Source organism: Grus americana, chromosome 2 (assembly GCF_028858705.1).
Source record: "Grus americana isolate bGruAme1 chromosome 2, bGruAme1.mat, whole genome shotgun sequence".
Lineage (NCBI taxonomy): Eukaryota > Metazoa > Chordata > Aves > Gruiformes > Gruidae > Grus > Grus americana.
In genome coordinates, this window is record NC_072853.1 from 122,072,051 (window position 1) to 122,093,282 (window position 21,232).

Here is a 21,232-nt window from a genome sequence, read left to right on the forward strand (position 1 = left end):
GTCCAGATTGTGGTCCTTAACCGTATGAGTTTCCTCCACTAAGGAAAAAAGTGTGAACAACTCATTTTTGGCAAATTAAACAAAATTTGTTGGTATAATTTAACAGGCAGTATATGTTTGTTGTTTTTTTTTTTTACTCTCCCCACATAAAACTGCAAGAGTTTTAGGCCATAAAACAAGTAAAGCTGACTCGATTTTTCCTGGAGGGGTAGCTGAAACATTCAGTAAAAAATTGTAGGAAAGTCACAGGTATGAAAGTTTCCTTTAGTTAACTGACTTTGCAGAGATACAGGGTATATTTTTTTTTATTGCAGTGCTTGTTTGGAAGGTATAACTGCATTTTCATGTTTTATTGAAGCCCAGTCAGCTCAGATGGCACATCTTTGTTTCAAGAGATCCACTGAGAACACTTCACAGTGGAACAATAACTTTTGGAAAGGTTCTATTGCATTAATAGCTGTGTCACAATTACCATAACAAGCAGCTACGTTTTTATGATAGCTATAATAAATTATGAGCACTGAGGCAGGCAAACTGCTTTTCCTGTTCTGAGGGAGGCAGTTATCATTGCTTGGGAAAGATTCTCCAGAAAATGTCTGCAAAATACAAGCTAATATTGCTTTTTTATATATTTACCTGATAATAAACTACTACTACTACAAAAAAAAAATCCTTAAATGCCCTGTCTTGCTGATGAAGAATTTTCAAAATTATTAGTGTCTTTTGGCTACTTCAGCCCTTTTCTGAGGGACCTTTGACTTGACCCCCAAACCTGAATTTTAAAGTGTCATGCTCAGAAAATTAATGTATTAAAAGACATGTCAAACTAGATGCTCAGAAACGGAGGTAGTTAAATTTTTAAAGTTTAAGCCATGTACTTGTGTTATTACTGTGTAACTGCTGCACATACTGAAAGAACAATGTGCATTACATCACTAGCAAATGCATTACATTAATCATTTAAACATTAGTAAAATATCAAAATATTAAACCTTTATTGCTGCTATTCTTCTTTCATAGGATGCTCTTGTGAGATAATGCAAAGCTGTTAGATTCAGCATAACAACCAGACAGCTTTGAAAATGTTAATAGCTATGAAATAAAATGTTTCTTCAGCATATCAGTTTCGAGTTATTATGAAGTATCATCAATATTGAAGGATTTTTTGTTTGTACCTTCATTCTGAAAGGAATTAGGTTTTGGTTTTGCCTTGAAGGAAGGGTGATATAAGCTATCATCCGGCATCAAAATCTTTCCCTTTAGGTGGTATTGCCTTGGTAGTTAAAAACAGATGTTAAAAATTACCTCCCTTGTGCTGATTTGCTGTTTCATCTTTCAAGATACTCAGCTGGGAATGACACTGTATTGTGAGTCTTACACAAAATCCTAGTTTACTTTCTGAATTTTTCTGCACTTCAGGGTGCATTCTTTGGGTGTATCATTTTGACATGCTTTCTTCCAGATAACTTTTCTTATCAAACTTATGTTTGATGAAGAATCTGTTAACATTAAGCTTTTACTCGGCTTCAAGCAATATACTTATGTGTGAGAAGAGGCAGCTCAATCTTTTTTAACCCTATGCACTCTGGATGTTGGTGTCACTATGATTAAACCCGTACCCTCACTCTCTGCTTGTTCTCTTTACTATGCAGTAGTGATCTGGCAGAATTTGATCATCAAAGCCCCCCTATTTACTAGCAGTTTCAAGTGCTGAATGGAGTCCAGATAGGAAATCTACATCAGGGCCTTGAGGAGTAACTCTGGAGTTACAGACTTTGTTGGGTTTTGTGCTGGTTCTACACCCTCTTACATTAAATGTCCTGTAACCCTGTAATTGTAACAACTGGGCAAACATAGGATTTTGCTGTTTAGAGCTCCAAGTGATAAGATTTAACAAATACACGTGCACCTCTTTTGCATCACTTTCTAAACATACCGTTGTCTTTAGTAGGAAAAGACACAGATGAGTCACAGAACAGCACTCTGAACACAACATTGATAGGTGTCATCTGTAGGGCAGAGAAAAGACTTTAAGCTGCTTGAGCCTTGCCCAAGGCTTTGTGGTCCTTAGGGATTCACTTCTTTCTCCAGACATTCAAATTCTGGTGTCCCTTTTCAAAGCCCTGATTTCTTTGCTTGTTTTGCAGTTGTGGAATTGTAAAAATGCCCTAAAGACAAATGTGACCAAAATGATGTGCCCAGACTTTGGCTAGCATCTTATCCAAAGCTGTTCCCATCCCAACAGCTGTGCATCCAGTAAAAAAAGTATGGTGGGCATTTGGTGAGGAGAAAATTGTAGAACTATGTGTATTACAGTCATTTTTACACTTATGCTTTTATAGAAACACCGGGAGAGCAAACAGAATTCGTCACCTCCCCAAATTGATGTGGAGGACTGTGGTTTTGGATATGGTCTATAGAAAATAATAATATTCATATACATAAAGTTAATCATGTGGCTCTTTTGACGAAGAAAATGAAGAAGGGAGTTGAAACTACAGCAGATGGGCTGAGTCCATTTTAATCTTGCTCTTGCAGCATTGCACAGGTAGAAATTTGAATTAGCCAGCTTTCCCCCTCCAGCAGTGGAGGGCTAACACCCAGCTACTCTTCTGCCCCCCAGCACGTGCAGAAGAAATGAGATGTTGTTGAAACAAAAGAGGCTGTGGCCAGACTGCAGCAACGCAACAGAAAGCAACTTAATTTAGGTTTGTGTAAGAGCACTCGGTTGTTAGCTGGATGCAAGATGAGGGGAAGGTGTTCTGTGGTGCAGTGAGTATTTGAACCTCGATGTCTGTCACAGACTTGCTGTACTTAGAGATATCAAGTAATTTTCTGCATGCCTCTGCTCTGTTTGCCATCTTAACGTGGGCCATGTTATCACATCCTAAAGACAACTTGCTTCTCTAACCTTCTGTGATCCATCTTGCCAGTACTTGTGTTAGTTGGTAGCAACACAATGTCTTGGCCAATTACCTTCTGTTTTGTGATGGTGGGTGAATAGTGTGAAATTCAACCCCACTGTAGAATATGCTTCAAAGGTCCTTGTGTGATAAAACTGATGTCGAAAGACCAAACAAGTATGGAGAAAGAAAGAAACAAGCTAGGTGAGTGAAGGAGCTAAAGCTCAGGAATCTGGACTGGGTGTAAGAAGGGAAAAGGCTGTAAAACAACATTTTACAGTTCTGCCTGCCATGACCGAGTAGTTAAACTGAGAACAGCGGCAGTGCCATGGAAATCCTTGTGGAACAAGGACAAGAATGAAATATTCCTGACAGACATCAAGAGGTCTCACTAAAACTACACTGGCCCTCCTTTTTCATTAGCAGTCAGGGAAGAACCAGTGCCTGAAAAGCTCAAAGAAAAAGAAGTCTCAAGAGTAACTTGTCCTATATTTTATTTTAGGATTTTTTCAGCAAATCTGATCCTTTTCTGGAGATTTTCCGGATGAATGATGATGCAACCCAACAACTTGTTCACAGGACTGAGGTAAGGAATAGGGTTGGATTTATTTTCCAAGGACACAGGTGGGCTGTCAGGAGGAATAGTTTATGCTTCCCATGTCACAAAGGGTATCACAAGCACCCACATTTAAAAACACTTCTATCTCTTGTGTAATTATTGACTAATGGGTATCAGGTCTTGACTTATGCACAGGAGAGTAAGGGAAGATAGTACTGAAGCCAAAGATCCGAGTTTAATTGAACTGGCAGATATTCTGTTTGAAGGTCAGGAGTTCCGCATATTATGTTTAGCCCAGACCATGCTACAGACAGTATCATATTTTTCCATTAATACTATGTTGCATCTTCTCCACCTCCTCCCAGGTTGCTGGTACTAGAGAGATTTGTAGCCTGGGTGCTTTACATTTGTTTCCTATGTCTCGGTGTCATTTCTGCTTCCATGGTAATGACTGGCACTGTCTTAAAAAGCAGCATTTAGCTGTACAGGGCGGAGTTGTGGCAGGTATTCAGGGTTATGAGCCTGTCTGTTATGGATCCCATAAAGTCCTCCTTGCAAAGCAGACCGTATGTCTGTAAACTGATGCTGCCCATCCCCATTGCCCAGTTCTGTATCTCTTCCATGGCTTCCAGTTCAGGGATGTATTCCACAACTTTTCCCTTGTGAGTTACGCCCCCGCTGAGGCATGGCAGTGCTGGGGCAATCTCTGTAGCATATGGGTGTATGGGTCCATTTCCCACCTGTGCTTCTTTCTGGGGCTTTCCAGAGGAGGAGTGTTGCAAACTGCAGGTTGCTCAAGGGCACATATCCCATGCATGTTGTTCTGCAAACCTCCAGCTGAGCTCTGCTTTCTTCTCTTTCTGGTGAACGTACTGTATGGAAAATTGTGGCTCTTGTTAGCATTCTGTTTGGAGATGTGCAAATGTTAAGGCTTCCCTTCCTTTCTTTTCACTCATAGGTTGTGATGAATAACTTAAATCCAGCCTGGAAGACCTTTAAAGTGTCTGTAAATTCTCTCTGCAGTGGAGACCAGGACCGCAGGCTAAAGGTCAGAAGTCATTCTTATTTTTTGAATAGTTTTACTCATAGAAAAAAAAAACTTTGTCTCCCTTTTTCAATTCAAGATTGCTACTCTGCAGTGCCCTCTTCTTTGATGGAAAAGATGATCACACAGCTGCTTTATGATTACCACAATCAAATTAAGGATGCAGAGAAGTGGTAGACCACTGTAATCAGTAGATTATGCTCTATACTTCTTACAGTAACCTCAAAAAATGATGGGGCTGTTTTTGCCAATCAGTTGGATAATTTGAACCCAGCATTATTTAACTGGTGGAAGTCTACTCAAGGGAAGTGGCAGCCCTGTCACCATTTGAACTACTATTTCCTCACTTTTATGTCTGGAGACCCTCTGTAAAAGAAACACTGAATTATGAGATCTGATATTATAGATGAAGAATGGGGTGGCCACAAAAAGACATGTGCCATAGTAATGACAGTGTTAGTAGTCAGCAGAAGGACTGATGGTTGGGAACTTGGAGTTTTGTGTAGAAAAAGTCATCTTCTTGTGGCTACTTTGGGTTAAATCAAGGCTGAATCCAATTGTTCATATCTTCTAATCAGGTTTAAGGTTAATACTAAATTAAAAAATGTTAAATGAAGAGCACTGTCCCCAGTGTCTATTCAGCCTCTTGGACCTGATGAAAAGACATTGGACCCAAAAGTATGTCTGTCTTTTTTTATCTTCTTACCATACCAAATTGTCTTCTAAAAATTTTTCCTTGTCCCTGCAAACTTTTCTTCTCTCATCATTATAACTGCACAACCCTGCAGAAGCGGTATTGTCATTTTTCACTCATTACATACTGCAGGATGTGCTGTGCAGGTAGAAAAAATAAAATGCCTGGTGTCTACATGTTATAATGCGTGCCAAAAATGGGTGGAAAAGGTAAAAAGGAGTCTTATGAATGCTTGGATTCATACTGGTCATGCTGTGATTTAGAACTTCACAAAATCAGCACTGTTGTTACAGAACAACAGTGGTACCGACACAGCGTTTGTATGTATACATTTGTATGGTATTGGGGATGCATGAGGAAGACACAGGTATGAATGGTTATCTTTATATATTGTTTGTATCCCTTGTGGCACTGTTGGGCAAACAAGATGAGTCGAAGGGCAAAAGAAGTACCAAAAGATTGAGGAAGTTTGAGAAAACAATGAGATGTCACAAGGAAAGTAAAGGATGAAGTAGATGGAGCACAGGATACTTAGGAGGCCAGACCAATGTGTTTATGACAGGTGCATCCGAGATGTTGGAAGGAAGCTCAGCACTTCAGGTGGTACAGGGAAGCAGTTGTGAAAGATCTTTCCATTTACCCCTTAGTTGGTAAATGGTTAAACCAGTTGTGTCTGGCATGTCCAGTGGGATTGAAACAGAGCAGTAGTAGATGAAATAGAGAATGAAGTGTAGGGAAAGAACAGCCTCCATTTTAAACTGCAAGAAAAACTAACATTATTGGCTAAAGAGGATCTCTAATGCAAATGAAGAAATCTAGAGGAGTTATTTATTGTAGCATGTGCAGCATGACAGTAATGTGAAGTGTCAGGATAATGACTTTGTTATCTTGGGAGGCTGCAATTTTATAAAATTCCTGGGTAGATTAAATATCTATAAGTTAGTTGCCTGAAACACAGAAGACAAACAAATTACTCTGTGTTGTGTAAGCAATATAGATCTCCAGGAGAGGAAAACAAAAAAAAAAAAAAAAAAAAAAGAGCAGCTACCCTCCAGAGGTAGTAACACGACTGACTCAAAGGACAGTCAAGGACAAGGAGCACTGCCATGGCTGGGGCCTCCATTGGCACCTCTGACGCCTGGGCTGCTACTTCATGATGAAAGGGAAGCGCTGGAAAAAGCACAGAAGGTGCTTGTTTGGACAATGAGCTCACATCACAGCTCAGGCAGAGCTGGGAGCTGAGCTTTTGCTTTTGAATGGAGTGAGTTATGAAAGGCTTGGAGAGGGAGGGTGAGCAGTTCTTTGAGGTACTAGAGAAGGGTGAGCCACTGGTGGGACATATATGCAGAGGTGACTTGGTTAAAGCAGGTGGGAGTACTGTAGCTGCTATAGCATTCTGCGAAGGTGAAAGGGGGCAGAACTGAAGGAGGCAATGCCAGAGAACATGGTATACTGAAAATGTGAGATGCTGAGAGGCTGAAGAATAGATGTACTGTGACAGATTATCTGCATTATGCAGCCTCTCTGAGGGTGCACCTGACACAAGCAGATACAGAAGGTTGCACCCTGCCTCTTCCTGGGCACAGGGTCCCAGATCATCTAGTCCAGCTTGTATCTCACAGTCAGAGCAATTGTGCCTGCCCTGTCCCCTCAGCCTACCTTCTTGAGGTAGCTCAAATTGAAATGGTTATCATCCCATAGGCTGACAAAGGCTGAGATTTCGGCTTGGGCAGAAGAGAATGGGTCTGGGAATAAAGGGGGGTCTTTGAGCTATGAGCAGAGAGACAGTAGTTGACTTTGCTGCCAAAAGATAGGGTGAAGAAGGAGAAGTAAAGAGGAACAAGAACAATCCTTTAGGAATGCCTGTAGAGAAGATGAGGGGAAAGTCAGTGAAGGAATGGGTGAAGAAAAGAACCAAGGCAAGATGGATCTTATGAACCTATTGACAATTTTCAAAATAGTCTTGATTCTGCAGGATATTTTTGTTCTTTTGGGGTTTTTTGGTTTGGGTTTTTTTTGAGAATACATGTCTTTATCTGTGTATGCAAGCGTTTGCAGGCCCTGATTTAGATATCTCAGTATTTGCCTGAGGCTTCAGTTCAGACATTTGCAGAAAAGCTAAAAGTAGTAAGATTTGCACCAGATCGCTCATGTGTGCAGAAATATTTTAAAATTAATTATGGCTGTAAAATAAGAAAAAAGCTTGAAGCTTCTTTAAAATTCAGGCCCTTTATACCTTTTGGAGGATGTAAGATAAGGCTTCTGTGGTAGAGCAGCCCCCGAAATCACTTGTGTTTGACAGAAAGCATATAGTACTTGTCAGATGACTGTTGTTTGCTTTCTATGAGGACTATAAATTAGGAATTTGATGGCAGCAAGGACAGAAGAGTGGAAATTATAAGAATTAGAGAGGTGAAGTGTCTGCGATGGGTTTAGCACTGTATGAATGTTTATACTTTGATTTACATTGACTAAGCATTCCAGTCTTCACTCTACCATATTTTGGAACATTTGACTTTAGATGCTTTGTTTCACTTCATAAAGTACGTAGCAATATGTTACTGCTAAGTGTTGGAAGAATTCCCTGTGCCGTATTTAATGTGGGGCGATTTAGTGTATTCCAGCTGCCTCACTGAGCATCAGCTTCTCGCCAGGATTGCCTGATCACTGTGAACAGTAATTGCATAAGGCTGCGTAGTTTTGTACCCGTACCTGCTGTTTCTTTTTTACATACTCTGGGAGGCATAATCAAAGTTAAGGCATTAGGAGGCACCAGAAATGCTTGGAGGGAAATGTCAGCTTTTGGAAATTCTGCAAATAGAGGGAGGCTTCTTAACAGCAGCAGACACATTGCAGCCGTCGCTACGCTTGGCTTGCCTCCATAGGCTGTTTGGAGGTCCGAAGTCTTGGTCTTTCATCTCTGCCACTGAGATCGCATGGGTCCTGAGCGTAGTGATCTGATTTGTGTTATGAGGAATGGGGATTAATATGGCAAAAATACACTAAAACAACTCGGTTTAACTTACAGAAGTTTGTTCTTTGTAAAGTCTTGCACCCAAAGCAGCCTTTACACTGTCCGGGTGTTTGAAACTTTATTGTTTAAAATGTCTGTTTAGAAAGATAAGATAAGCAAGGTCACTAAAATCAAAGCAACCAATAATTAGGGTCTCCCTCAAAAGTCTTTTGCTAGCATCCTTTACAAAGTCTGTTAATTTGAATTCCTTATGGGCTTTTAAAAAAAAATCTAATTTTGCTTTATTTAGCTGTGGTGCAGAGAGCAGTTATTTTTTTATTCCTCTCAGGATGCCTTGTAAAACTTTATTGCAATTATTGCTGCTCTAGGTTTTATTATGAAAGAGATATATTAGATTTATGAACCTACTGAGCTTTTCTTCCCAGACATTGAAACACTCTGAGAAGTCTGGTCACACTTCAGTGCCGGTCATAACTTCTTTTAATGCTAACAGTACAGACAATTTGTGTATGTGTTGAAGTGAACAAAACACCTCTTTGATCCAAAAGTAGTGCATTGCTTTTCTAATGCGTAAAGAGATTCAGTTCACAACAGTCATTACGGACAAATCTGAGGGATATAATCCTTCTGAGAGCAGTTTTTATCCTAGTCTGCTACACTGAAGGTCCTGTAAATTGTGGAACTTTGACATTCAGGTTTGGGTTCAGCATGTGAGGTATGTTGCCTTCATCCAAGGTTTATCTGAAATACAGGCTTGCATTGTGAATATCTTCTGGTAGGGATCACCTACTGTCCATTGATTCTAACAGTTGTAGGGTTCCCCTTTTTCTAGAGGAGTCCTCGTAATGTAGACTGAAAAATATTTTTTTGTTTAGGTATTAGATATTGTAATACTTGGGAAATAAACACCTAAAAAGGTGCTGTAGAGGCACAGACCAAACAGTGCACATGGCATAGAGTAAGAATATCTTCTGCTGAGGTTTATACAGAGAGCCTCACTGAAAGAAATTCTGTTCATAAGGAAAAAGTAGGAAAAGAGGCAAAAAGACCTGGAAGAAAAGCATTGCTGCAGATGAAGTAATAAAAGAAGCTGCGAGGAGAGGGGGAAGCATCTGTCATATCTATATAGAAAGTCCTTTCCATCTTCCACCCACATAGGGGAAATTTTCAAAAAAATAATGTCCATTAGACATTTTTCTCCCTTTCAAAAATCTGTATGTTGCAACTGTATCATTGTTGTCAGTTTGCTTATTGTTTCATCCCTGCCTAGCCCAGATTACAGATGATGATCCTGATGACATTTATGCATGTACAGTTAGTGATGAGTGGGACCCACAGCTCTGGTTACCAGGGCTATTACATACATCAGGTCATAAGGCCTCTGTGTGTATGAATGTCTCTGCAGCGTGAAACCCTGAGAATTTACTGTAGAGAAAGGATTGCTTACCTTTGGGTAACCGTGAGAAGGTTGCCTCTTATTGTACACCTCTAATGAGGTCAAAATCTGGTTCTGCCATTCTTTCCCATTCTCTCTTCTGTCCAGTTGACTTCCTTGGCTCTGTCCATCTGATCTTTTGGAGTAGCTCTGTCTTAGCACAGGATTACATGTTTGGTTTTCTGCTGAGGGCTCTATCTGTATATGCTTGTAGGCCCCCTGTATATCTATGATGCTCTAGTGCTAGCAAGATGCATCCAGGAGTTTAAATGTTATGTGATTTTTCAATTCATTTCAGTACTAAAACCTTTATAAATAGCAATACATTGGCCTTTCCCATGCGAATTTTCATAGGCCAGGAATATTCTAAATTTTGGTAGATCGTTGTTAGCAAGATCTTGAGAAGTCTACACTTTGCTTAAATTAATAATCTAAGCAGTGCCTCTTCTGCCTTGTTGATACTGTTATATAATGTGATCCTTGCTTACAATATTAATAGAAGAAGCTCCTCAGCCTACAAGAAAGATTTTGATGTTATGCTGGATGGAAACAGGCAATCACTTTATTTAAAGCTTAATCACTTCCCCAGGGTCTGTTATGGCATTTTGAGGGGTAGAAGGTTGGGTCTTCCTCAAATAGTTGTAACCATGTTTCCTTCTGATTTCTTCCAAGTGTTGAATTTTTCATGCAAAATGATGGATCATTAGGGAAAAAAGCTTCTTAGAGGTCTGTAAGTGTATTGGCTGCTCCATTCTGAGTTAAGGAAAAGCAAATAGCAGTGGTTATTTTGATATTCCCTGAGTTAGTACTGCAATGTTCTCTAAATCAATAAGCTTTCAGTGACCTTTAATACTTGACTACAGCTCTGCTTGTACAGGTATATTATAAACTGTAATCCTTCAATAAGCCCTCAGTATCTCTGAAAGCCAGTGATGAAAGTAACTGAGCAGAACCTGTGAAGAAGGCCAAGTAAAGCTTACGAGACAAGCAGTAATACATTCAGACAAATCCATTAGTGCTTTTATTCTTTCACAGTTTAGCTGTCTTAGGTGTTTGAAGCACTAATGCGGAAAGATTTGGTTTATGGTCAACAGCAATAATTTGTGCAGGATTTAAAAAAGCATGTAGCACACAGGGCAATTTAAGCAGTGTCAAATGATGATTAGAAAAGCATGAACTGAAGGATTTCACACTGTTCCATAAGGGAGGACTCATTTGTTGTTGCAGTTTTATTTGGGCTGTTAATTCCACGTAGAAAGAGACTGGCACCAAGAACCAATTACAACATAGGCTAGACTTGCTGTTTATTTACTTGATTGGGTGATTTCAGTCAGACCTGATTAACTACGCAGTTCTACACTTTCCCTTTCAATTTACTCACAAAATTAATGCCAGTGGAGCCAATCATTCCCTCCTTGCTTACCCTGATGTTGCTGAAGAGGTATTTGCATATGGAGTCCTTCTTGTGGAAAGTCTTCAACAACAAGAAAGGGGGACTCAACCTTTACATGTCTTTAATATGAATCAAAAGATGCCTTCAAATGACTTTTTCAGTGTCATTTCTTTTTCATTAGGTCAGGGCATTTTCCCGGGATCTTCAGAATAATTGCTTCACTCTTGGGGGGTGCAGATCTTTCTTTATAATCTGAATAGTATTTATTTATTAATCATTTCAAAGATGTTATCATGTTGTGAATTTCCAGATAAGTTCTTGTAAAATTGACTGTGCAGCTGATAATTTTAGATAATAAAAAGCTCCTTCTTGGTGGCCTAAAGAAACACAAAAAAATTAGGCTTAAATATTCATATATGGTGTATATTTAATAAGTTAATAGAAAGATTTGTATAAGTGTGTACTGCTTAACCAGAGGAGGAGTTTTAAAACAGTCTTCTGAGAGGATAATACATTATTTTGAGGATTATTATAAAATTAAAGTAAATGGCACACTGTAAAAGCCAATTTCTGAGACCTCCTTGCGTAAATGGCATTGGACCTACTTTTCCAGTAAATGATTCATTAGAATACTACAATTCTTAAATGTTTCTCCTGCTTTCTCTCTCATATTTCCCTTATTCTCTCTACGTGCCTGTGGTTGCAGGCACTACGCTGATTATTAAAAACTCAAGTGGCCTACTTCACAAGGTCTACAGTGATTGTGGGGAAGTTGCTGCAACTACTCACCCTGTTTTGTCAGTCTGGGTTAATCTATAATTTAGCAATCAGTTTATAATATGAGTGCCTCCTGAATTCATTAATCGCAGCAGTGTGTTTGGAACCCTGATTTATCTGAGCATGTCAAGGACTGATCTGATCAATCTTCATAAACTCTGTGCAGGTGGGGTGCAAGATTTAAGATCATCCTTAAAACAAAACTGATTAAGTCCTGCTGTGTGTGATCTCAGCTCACAGATTCCCTTTTCTCTCTCCCCTTTCCTTGGCTGTATTCATGATAAAGCAGTTAAAGATGCCGGGGAAGAAAATACCAGATTGCAGTGAGGGTTTAAGAGAGAAATAGACTCAAGAAATGAGCTTGATCCCATTTTTGTTAGAGTCGAGAGAACTCATTCTGATGACTTTAACAGGCACTAGTTTGTTCTCCATTATTGCAACTGCTAGATATATAGCAAATTAATTGTCAGATTAATTAATCTAGATTTGGGTTAATTGATGTTTGTGAAGTGCTTTGAAGATGAAAGAGCTATCTAAATGACAAGTGTTGTCATAACAATTAGGGGTGCAAGTGGGTTGCATAAGGGAGAGATCATCTGATATACAGTGGTTAAAAAGAAAAGAACTGATAGTCAGATCTCTAAGGGTTTGGGCTGCTGATAAAAGTGGTGGTAGAAGGCTGAAAAGCTGTTACATATGAAAATGGGCAGGGCAGCAAGAGACAGGAGTCTTCCTCCCCTCCATAATTTCAGAGTTCACCCTGTAAAAGGAGATTTTTACTTCCCATTCCTTGCCAGAACCCCCAGTTTCTTGAGCCCTGGGGCAGAAATGAAGAAACTTCCCCCTGACATTGCAAGGAACATTCATTGTGTGAAACAAAGGCAAAGAGAGGACAACATACAAACAAAAATGTTGAATATGAATTTGTTTGTCTGGATTAGGGGATCTGAGGAGTGTTTTCTCTCTTTCTCATTGGCAAATAAGAGAGGATTGCTTCCAAATAATTTGTACATTGCATTTATTGTGAGCTTTTTTCGAATTGCTTACTGCCTCCATGGTTCCATCCCAAGACAAATAAATACAGTCTTCCTCAGCTTTGCTATGCAAGTCTCCGATATGAGAAATGTTTTGAAGGGCTCTCTCTCACCTCTCTTGACCCGTCTTTGGAAGTGAGTTTTAATCCCCTGAAATGAAACAGAGGCTCCTATAAGTGTTGCTGAGTATAATCCAAATCAGAGGTGCCTGGTTCCTTCACGGGGCAATAACTGATAAAGTACTAAATCCCAGCCCTGGGACCATTTAAAATGAGACAAAGTAAAGACCTGGTAATGCGGATCAGTTCCACACTGGAGGGAGGGGCACAGAAGACGCCGATGAATTAAATGACCACTACAGTCTTCCCAATTTTCAGATCACTGTGTTGATAATGCACTGAACACCCTACAGACCCCAGTATTAGCTGCAGAGCTGCTTACTGTAGAAGTTTAGAAACCAGTGCTACCGTTTTGAATTAAAAGAATAAAATGAAGCTCTACTTTCACTAGAACAGATCAGGATTAAGGCTTAGCTGTAACCCTGTAAAGCAGCTGAATGCTGTAGCGAGAGAGTTTTAAAGTGTCACATATCTTCAAGAAAATCCTTCAGTCTCATACCTTTGTGTCTACAGGACATTTTGCACCGTGACTTACAGTACCTCATGATATTAAAAATGAGAGAAAATGAAAGTGTAGCCAGTTTTTCATATTCTTTTTTCATTTCTTTCAGTTGAGACTGGAAAGAATAGTGAAGGCAATTTCCAGACAATCTCATTTCAGATTCTCATAAAGTAGCAAAGCCTCACATTGGCTGACATATAACCAACTTATAAAGGCCCTTGGTTTCTTTTCAGAGATCTTTTTTACTGTGTAAATTGAAAATTACACACTCATGGAAATTCTTGTCTTGTTGTTAAATCTTGTAATATATGTATTCTTTGCTATGAACGATATATTTTTACTACTTAAATAGAAAGCTTACCTTAAAATTCAACTCCTAAATCATATCTTTATAGTTTATACGCTAACATACTGCCACACAAAAATGGTAACACATTGCAGATAATAAAATATGTGTATTTTAAATTGTAGTATTCTCAGGGAACTTAGGCGAGTCAAATTTAAGGCAAAATAATATATTTGCATTAAAAAATTACAGTAAGTATCTTCAGGGACCTAATTATAAATTAATGTTTGTGATACTCTAGGCAGCATTAGGATAGAAATAGCTATTAAGTGTGTCTAAACTTTAATATTTTAGAAGATGTCTCAGTACATAGGGGTCACTTGAAAAGTGTGAACTTTATCTCACTCTGGAGATATGTATTTAGTCCTTCCATACACAGTGATGTCACCTACCAGATGTTCTGCTAAAATTATTTAGATCTGCATTTTTTCTTTGCCAAAAACATGTTTCCTCCCAGCTAGATGGCGTACACGTTTTGTAATGTGTACATACATGTACATACATAGTATGTATATGCACTTTACGTAATGGAGCTGTGTTTTATAATAAAAATGTTTTATCTGCCTTACCAAATCTAAATTAAGCATGTTTATCATGTGTGTTGGATGTCCAAATGATTTTGAAAATGCTCAAAAGCTATGCTCTACAGTACTCACCAGAAAAAGCATTTAGCTGATGACAGCCTGCCTCGTGGTAATACTAGAAGAAACCAAGGCTCTTGGGATCAGAGACTTCTGTATGTTTGTGGATAGTTGTTGTTCTGTTTGTGTGTTAGAGCTGCTAAAACATGCCAGGGAAGTTTTGACATAGGGTTGGCCACCACTAGCTCTAAGCTTTGGGCAGGATTCGGTGTTGGGATAAAACTTGTCCCCATCAGTCAATAAGAAATCAAGACTTGCTCATTCACTAGGGACACTGGAGTTATTTTAATGGTCTGCTCACCAAGAGCAATGCCACCAGTGTATTTTCAGGAAGCCCAGGAGGAAGGTGTCCTTTTGTCCTCCTCTGCTCTGAGCTGCAAGTAGAGCACCCCCAGCTGTTACGCTCCTCAGGGCTCCTCACTGACTCCGGCGAGCTGCAGTGCAGCAATCCTTTCCCCCTTTTGTGTGGGTATTGCCACCGCAGTATTCATAGAAGTCTGGCTCAACAGCATTGTTCAAAGCGGCTGCTAACTTAACGGAGCCAGTTCGTTGCTGCTGCTGAACACCTTGAAAGATGTGCAAGGTGTTTTGGAGGTACGACTTCTCTGTGCCCGTAGAGCAGATTCATGTCCTGAGCATGACAGCCATTGTGTCTGCTTTGCCTGAGATTAACAAAGGTATGTTTTCCTATCACAAACATACTAATATTTCCCGTTCTGAAAAGCGCATGGATCATCTGTAAATCCTTAAGTGAAAGAGAAGGCAAGGAACGTTAGAAATGATTTCTCCATATTACAAGTATTACAGACTGTTGAGTCTTCTAGTCTGCTTGCAGAAGAGATCATAAAAATGCTATGGCTGGCCTGCCCTCTACACTCTGAATTGTCTTGGTCTGAAATTACAACGTAGGAACAGGAACAGCATCAGCGCTTGATCTCTTAGACAACTCTTTAGATATCAGTTGCCTAAGGTTTGTTCAGATCTACTAATCACCTATTATGTTGTTGACCATCGTGTTGTTAGCTCAGAGTTCCTATTGAGTCTCCTCATTTATTTTATTTCTGAGAAATTCTAAGATTTACTGATCCCAGTTTCTTTTATATACTAGAAAATCTCCTTATGGAATGCCAGAAAGATCTGTTTAACCTCACACACTTTTCCACACTCTTGCCAATACTTAACAAGTGTTTCAGCAGTAGAGGGGGAGTACTGGACAGACAGAGACTTTGTGATAGCTCTTAAACAATGACAACAACAGTAGGACAAGTTCTGTCATTCATACCCATCTCTTAAACTAATAACACAGGATTTTGCAGAACAGCATCTCAGAGATCTGAAGAGTGAGTATCAGTCTTAATGGAAATTAAGTAACTGCAGGAGCCAAGAGACTAGGACATTGTATTGGGTCCCTAAAGAAAGTAAATGCTGAGTCCATTCATACATTTGTGTAGAATGCAGTTACATGTGTATTAAGTGACATAGTTTCTCTTGACAGCTTTTCCTGGAAGAAAAGAAAAGAAACAAAAGATGGAAAGAAATGGAGAAAGTTATTAGAAAGGTTTCTGATTATCTCTGCTGGGACCAGATATTGTTTAAGATAGTCATAAGTGGCCTGGAGAAACAGAAAAATAGGGTGACAACATTTTTAGGTGACAGAATCATCTGGAAATGTTTTGACGTCAAAATGTTACAAAAGGATCTTACTGCTAATGATTAGCACTAAGATACAAAGCAAGTCAACAAAAAACGACCAGAAGCATGGGAAGACTTCCTTCTGCAAAGAGACTGAATTCAGACTGGAAAGAAAGATAATCTTATAGAGGTGTCTCTGAAGTCATGAATGACATGGGGGAAGTGATGAGAGAATGGTTTGATTATTTGTCCTCAGGGTACATGAACTTTATAGGCACCATGGCCAGGCTCAATGCTTAAAACAAAGGAAGTTCTATTTCCATACAACACAGTTAAATTGCGGGACATGTTGTCAAAGGATGTTGGGCAGCCAAAAACTGTAAATATGCTAAAAATGGGACTAGAGAAATTAATGAATGATTATTGCCGTGGCTGGCTATTGACAAGATATATCAGATGTTCTCTCCAGCTTTAGGAGAGTGTCAAGTTGTTGACTGCCAGTAACTGGGAGAATATGGTGAAATAAAGATGAATGTACCTTTCCTTGCCTTATATAGTCTTTCTCTAAGTATTCCGTAACACCTGACAGAAAGACAATATGGATATCATGTACTTAATTTTCTTATGGTGAATGCTGTTGCATCACTGGGCTTGTAGCTTTCAAGGTGAAACTTAAGTGTTAATTTTCATCTGAAAAAGATCTAAATGGTTAGGTCTTAATTATTCGAGACATTGTGCATATTCACAGCAAGGCTATGCACGTACTGCTAGTGGGTCATGGTGCAAGGTTTCTTCTCCTCCAGTACAACGTCATGAAAAGGTGAAAGGTAAATGGATTATTTAGAGTTGAAATGTGTTCAGTTTGCTGTGTATAAACACGTAGGTAAGCCTGGCTAGTTCTTTGCTTTTCTGTGGCAGCTGTAGAAGAGCATAGGGCATTCTGCTGGATGCCTTCACATATTCACCCTGACCCTGGTTACACATGCACATCCCTCTGCTGCATTTCTTTTTTGTATACCTTAGCTTATACATTTTTCAGAAAAATATTACCCTTCAACAGAATCCCTGTTCGATATTAGCTATTTCTGTTTTTTAATGAATCCATTTCTAGTTACAAGCAAAACATCTGAAAATCTGATGACTAGATGTCTGGAAAGGCAGGCTTATTTTTACAGGCTAATTAAAAAGTAGGCTACTCACATTAGGCAGTCATGATTCCTCTTAGACAGACAACAGTGTTTCAGACTCCTGCTCTTCAAAACATTGAAAGTACTTTGTTAGAGTTGTGCCAAAAATGAGTCTTCAACTCATGACTAGGCTAAAATGTGGGAGTAAAAAACTTGCCTGTTGTCACCTTGTAGTTGTCCTGGGCATAGTGAGAAAACCTAAACATCTTCCCACTTTCTTTTGAGTACAGGATCCCTCTGCCATAGTTTAGTCCTTTCTCCATCCCTCGTCCCACTCCTGGGAGTCCTGGATGACCCTTTGAGGACTTCCAGTATCTGAAGGGGGCCTACAAAAAAGCTGGAGAAGGACTTTTTACAAGGGCATGTAGTGATAGGACGAGGCGTAATGGCTTTAAACTGAAGGACAGTAGATTTAGATTAGATATTAGGAAGAAATTCTTTACTGTGAGGGTGGTGAGGCACTGGAACAGGTTGCCCAGAGAGGTTGTGGATGCCCCCTCCCTGGAAGTGTTCAAGGCCAGGTTGGGTGAGGCTTTGGGCAACCTGGTCTAGTGGAAGGTGTCCCTGCCTATGGCAGGGGGGTTGGAACTAGATGATCTTTAAGGTCCCTTCCAACCCAAACCATTCTGTGATTCTATGACCCTAGCTCTGACGCTTGGAAGAGGTTGGCTCAGGTAGGGGAAGCAGAAGCATGGCCTGGCTCTGACCAGTCCCTGTGCCAGTCGGGGTACAGGGAGTTCATGCAGATTAAACCCTACCAGCCCTGAGGAGGGCAGAGGTGAAGCAGAGTGGATGGGCCAGAGCTGAGCAGCAGCAGGTGCCATGTGTGGTTAGAATTGAGGTTGTGATAGTATCAGCCCCCAGTGATACTACGGACATTTGAAACTGTGAGTCTGCTGCAATGCTATTTTATATCCTGTCCCTGAAACCTGGTCTTATGCTATACTGAAGCTGTGTTAAGAGCGTGAGATAATGGCATTCCTCATCAGAATGCAGTATGTGCTTCTCTAAGCAGACTTATGAATATGTAAAACTTGCACAAAATAATTAAAAATCACTAACTCATACTTTTAATCATCTCATACACATTTTAAAATTTAGAATTGTGATTTTAGTAGCCTAAATTTGTTTGTTCACAGCACTTGAACCCTTAATCTCCTTAAGAGCTTTAAATCCTCAACACTACATAGCTTTAAGGTGACCTGCAATAGTAAAATACAGGATCCTGGTAACGTAATGTTCATTGAATGCTTTCCTAGGCTGACTTGCTCCCATTTTCCTGGCTGTTCAGAGCATTAAGCATGTACTTGTAAAGTTGTTGACATTTGAGTTCTTTAATGATACAGGAATAAGGGCCTGATCTGTCTTTGAGCCAATATACAACTTCTTGTGCTGATTTCTGTGGCTGTTAATTTTCTGCCTTCCTACAGAAAGCAGCACATCATTCTGAGCACTGCTATGTAACTGCAATTGCTGTGTGCACAGGGACAGACTTGCCACCGAGTTTAAGATCAAGATCAGTTATAGGACAGATATTCAGAGGAGCTTAGGAAGTAAACATGAAGTTTGGGGAAGAGGAATAAGCCAAAGGAAGATACTCCTTTGTTAATCTTGTATAGGTGAGCATGCCTTTATAGGCAAATAGCTGAGGTTTTCTGTAAAGCCGAGTGTTTTCTCTACAGGATATTACTTTTAAGCACTCTTTCATCTTAAAAGGCATGCATAGGTTTGTCTGTGGTTAATTTGGGGTTTTTTAATATTTGTGTTTCGGGGAGTACCGCAGTAGCAGAGTCTGGTACTGGAATCAGTTCTGCTTATGATATTTTGAACGTAGGATATGCAGCTGCAGATGCAGTGATCCCTCACAACCCTGAACGCTAGAGATTCCGGTGAATTCTGCAAAACATAGGCATATTTTTAGTACTGAAAGCTTCCCTTATTTGCCAGAAGAGAGAGAAATGAAAAGATGCACATTTGATAACACTATTCTGTTAACAGTTGCCAAGAAAGACCTCCTTCCTTCACCTTCCATATTTTATCTGTCCATCAATTTATGCTACTTACAGGATATCCATTGCTAACAATATCTCAGCGTTGTGCAAGTTTTACTTGTCAAAAACATGCAGAATTATTGATCATTTTACAAAAACACTGTCCTGTTTCTTTTAGGAAAGCTTGCACAAAATGCAGTGATGCAGGATCCTTTTGTGACTTGTAGATGTGTGCTTCCACTTGACGTTCTAGAGAGAGAGAAATATCTGTGCAAGTCTGCAAGAGAGTCCTACAATAGCAATCCCACAAGAGCACTTGGTGAACAGCCTATTTATGCCAACACAATGCTGTGCTGAAGGAGGGCCTCAGGATAGCACTGTGTTCGCTCCCTTTTTCACCTATCCCTCTGCTCGTACCATCTTTATGCTTAACATACATCTCCCAAAACCAGCATAAATACAAAGGGCCAAACAAAGTTTGTCATGGTTTTCCTCCCAGCTTTTTTCACCAAAACTTTCTGCTTCGTTCAGCTGAAGCAATTTGAATCTCTGACAGTTTTGCCAGACTATTTCATCCAAAAAAGTCCTGTTCCTGTGCAAGGAGACTGGATAGCGGTGAGCTCAGGGTGACGTTCCTGGGGGACAGGCTGTGCGTAGTCAGCACCTTTGCTGTTCAGGTGCTGATTCAAGCCCCCTCAGGGTTTGTAGAAAAGTGTATTTTGGAAGAATACATTTCATATAGACAAGATCTGCACTTCCCAGCTGTCATGTATGAAAAGGGACCTCTGATTAGTCATTTTAATTTTCTACCTGGTATATTTTGTAAATTAAGTATCTCGAGTGTATCCTGGGAATCTTAAAATAGCTTATAAATTTGGAATAGTACTTGAGAAGTTACACTGCCATTGGCTTTGTGATCAAATATTGTTTTCACCTACAGGAGACAGTGTTATTAAAATGAATGTTACAGCACTGCAAGGAGCAACTGCATGTTCCATTTACTGTCATTTCTTACTAGAGAGAAACATAACTATATTTGAGTATGAATACTTCAATTAATATGAACAGATTGTTATTTTGAAATTACTTGCGCTTGGAATTTATAAAAGCAGCTTAATACATGAGTTCTTTTATACTCCACTTTGTTTTCTTAAAGGCTGAACAAGCTGCCTAAAGCTTCTCCTCCTTGAGAATCAATTTTTCATGTGGCATTGCCATGGTAGTAATAATTCCGTAGTGCCTTTTCCTGTTCTAGGCCTCAGTGATTTTATCTATTAAAAAAGAGGTAGTAGTAGCTGGAAAAGAAGCCTATCAGCTTATTTTCCTCCCCATCTTCTCTGCCCCAATTAAAAAAATTGGCCTGAAATAAAATGGTGACTAGCTTGCTTTCTACTTTCTTTCTAGCTTATGACCCATCTCCAGTGCATTGCAATTAATGAAAAGTTGTTCTCATTGACCCACGCTACACTTAAGCATCTTAGAGAGGGGTATTTGTTTCAGAACTCAGGAGGGTTTCTGATGAAGTCTTTTTTTTTTTTTTTTTTTTTTTAACAAAATGTGCAAAGTCCTGTTACCCTGAACACAGCAGTCAAGCAGCAGGCAGTTTCTTTGCTCATACTTTCAAGTTCTTTTCTGCTGAGCCAAAATTATTTTCCTGCTTTGTTTTTGGCTTTCCAGTGCTCTTCATCCCAGCTTCTCCTCTGCTGTCCCTACTTATCTCATGGAGAGACAGAAATGTCTACCAGAGACATTTCAGTGAGACTTTTTTTTTAAGGGTTTGTTTTTAGACAGGTGACGTGAATCTCCTTTTCATTTGGAGTCTCCCATTGCTTCTTAGTGATTTCCAAAAAGGGGCTAAATTGTTTCATCCATTTCCAGTGGTTGAGAATGGCTATTTCATGTCAGATAATGAGAGACAGGTGGATCCCAATCTGTCAAGAAATATTTGATTTTAATATCCTTATCTGACCTTGTTCCTATATTACCTCGAATTTTGTATC

The 21,232-nt window shown here is 39.6% G+C and overlaps 1 protein-coding gene across 6 annotated transcripts in view; it reads left to right on the forward strand.

Moving 5' to 3' along the window:
* CPNE4 (copine 4) overlaps positions 1-21,232 on the forward strand; it is a 364,382-nt gene that overhangs the window by 266,531 nt on the left and 76,619 nt on the right. For all 6 annotated transcript variants that reach the window (XM_054816831.1, XM_054816828.1, XM_054816829.1 and 3 more), the window contains exons 6-7: positions 3,406-3,489; positions 4,421-4,510. In XM_054816831.1, the coding sequence (XP_054672806.1) occupies positions 3,406-3,489; positions 4,421-4,510 (174 nt within the window). The remainder of the gene's footprint in view (positions 1-3,405; positions 3,490-4,420; positions 4,511-21,232) is intronic.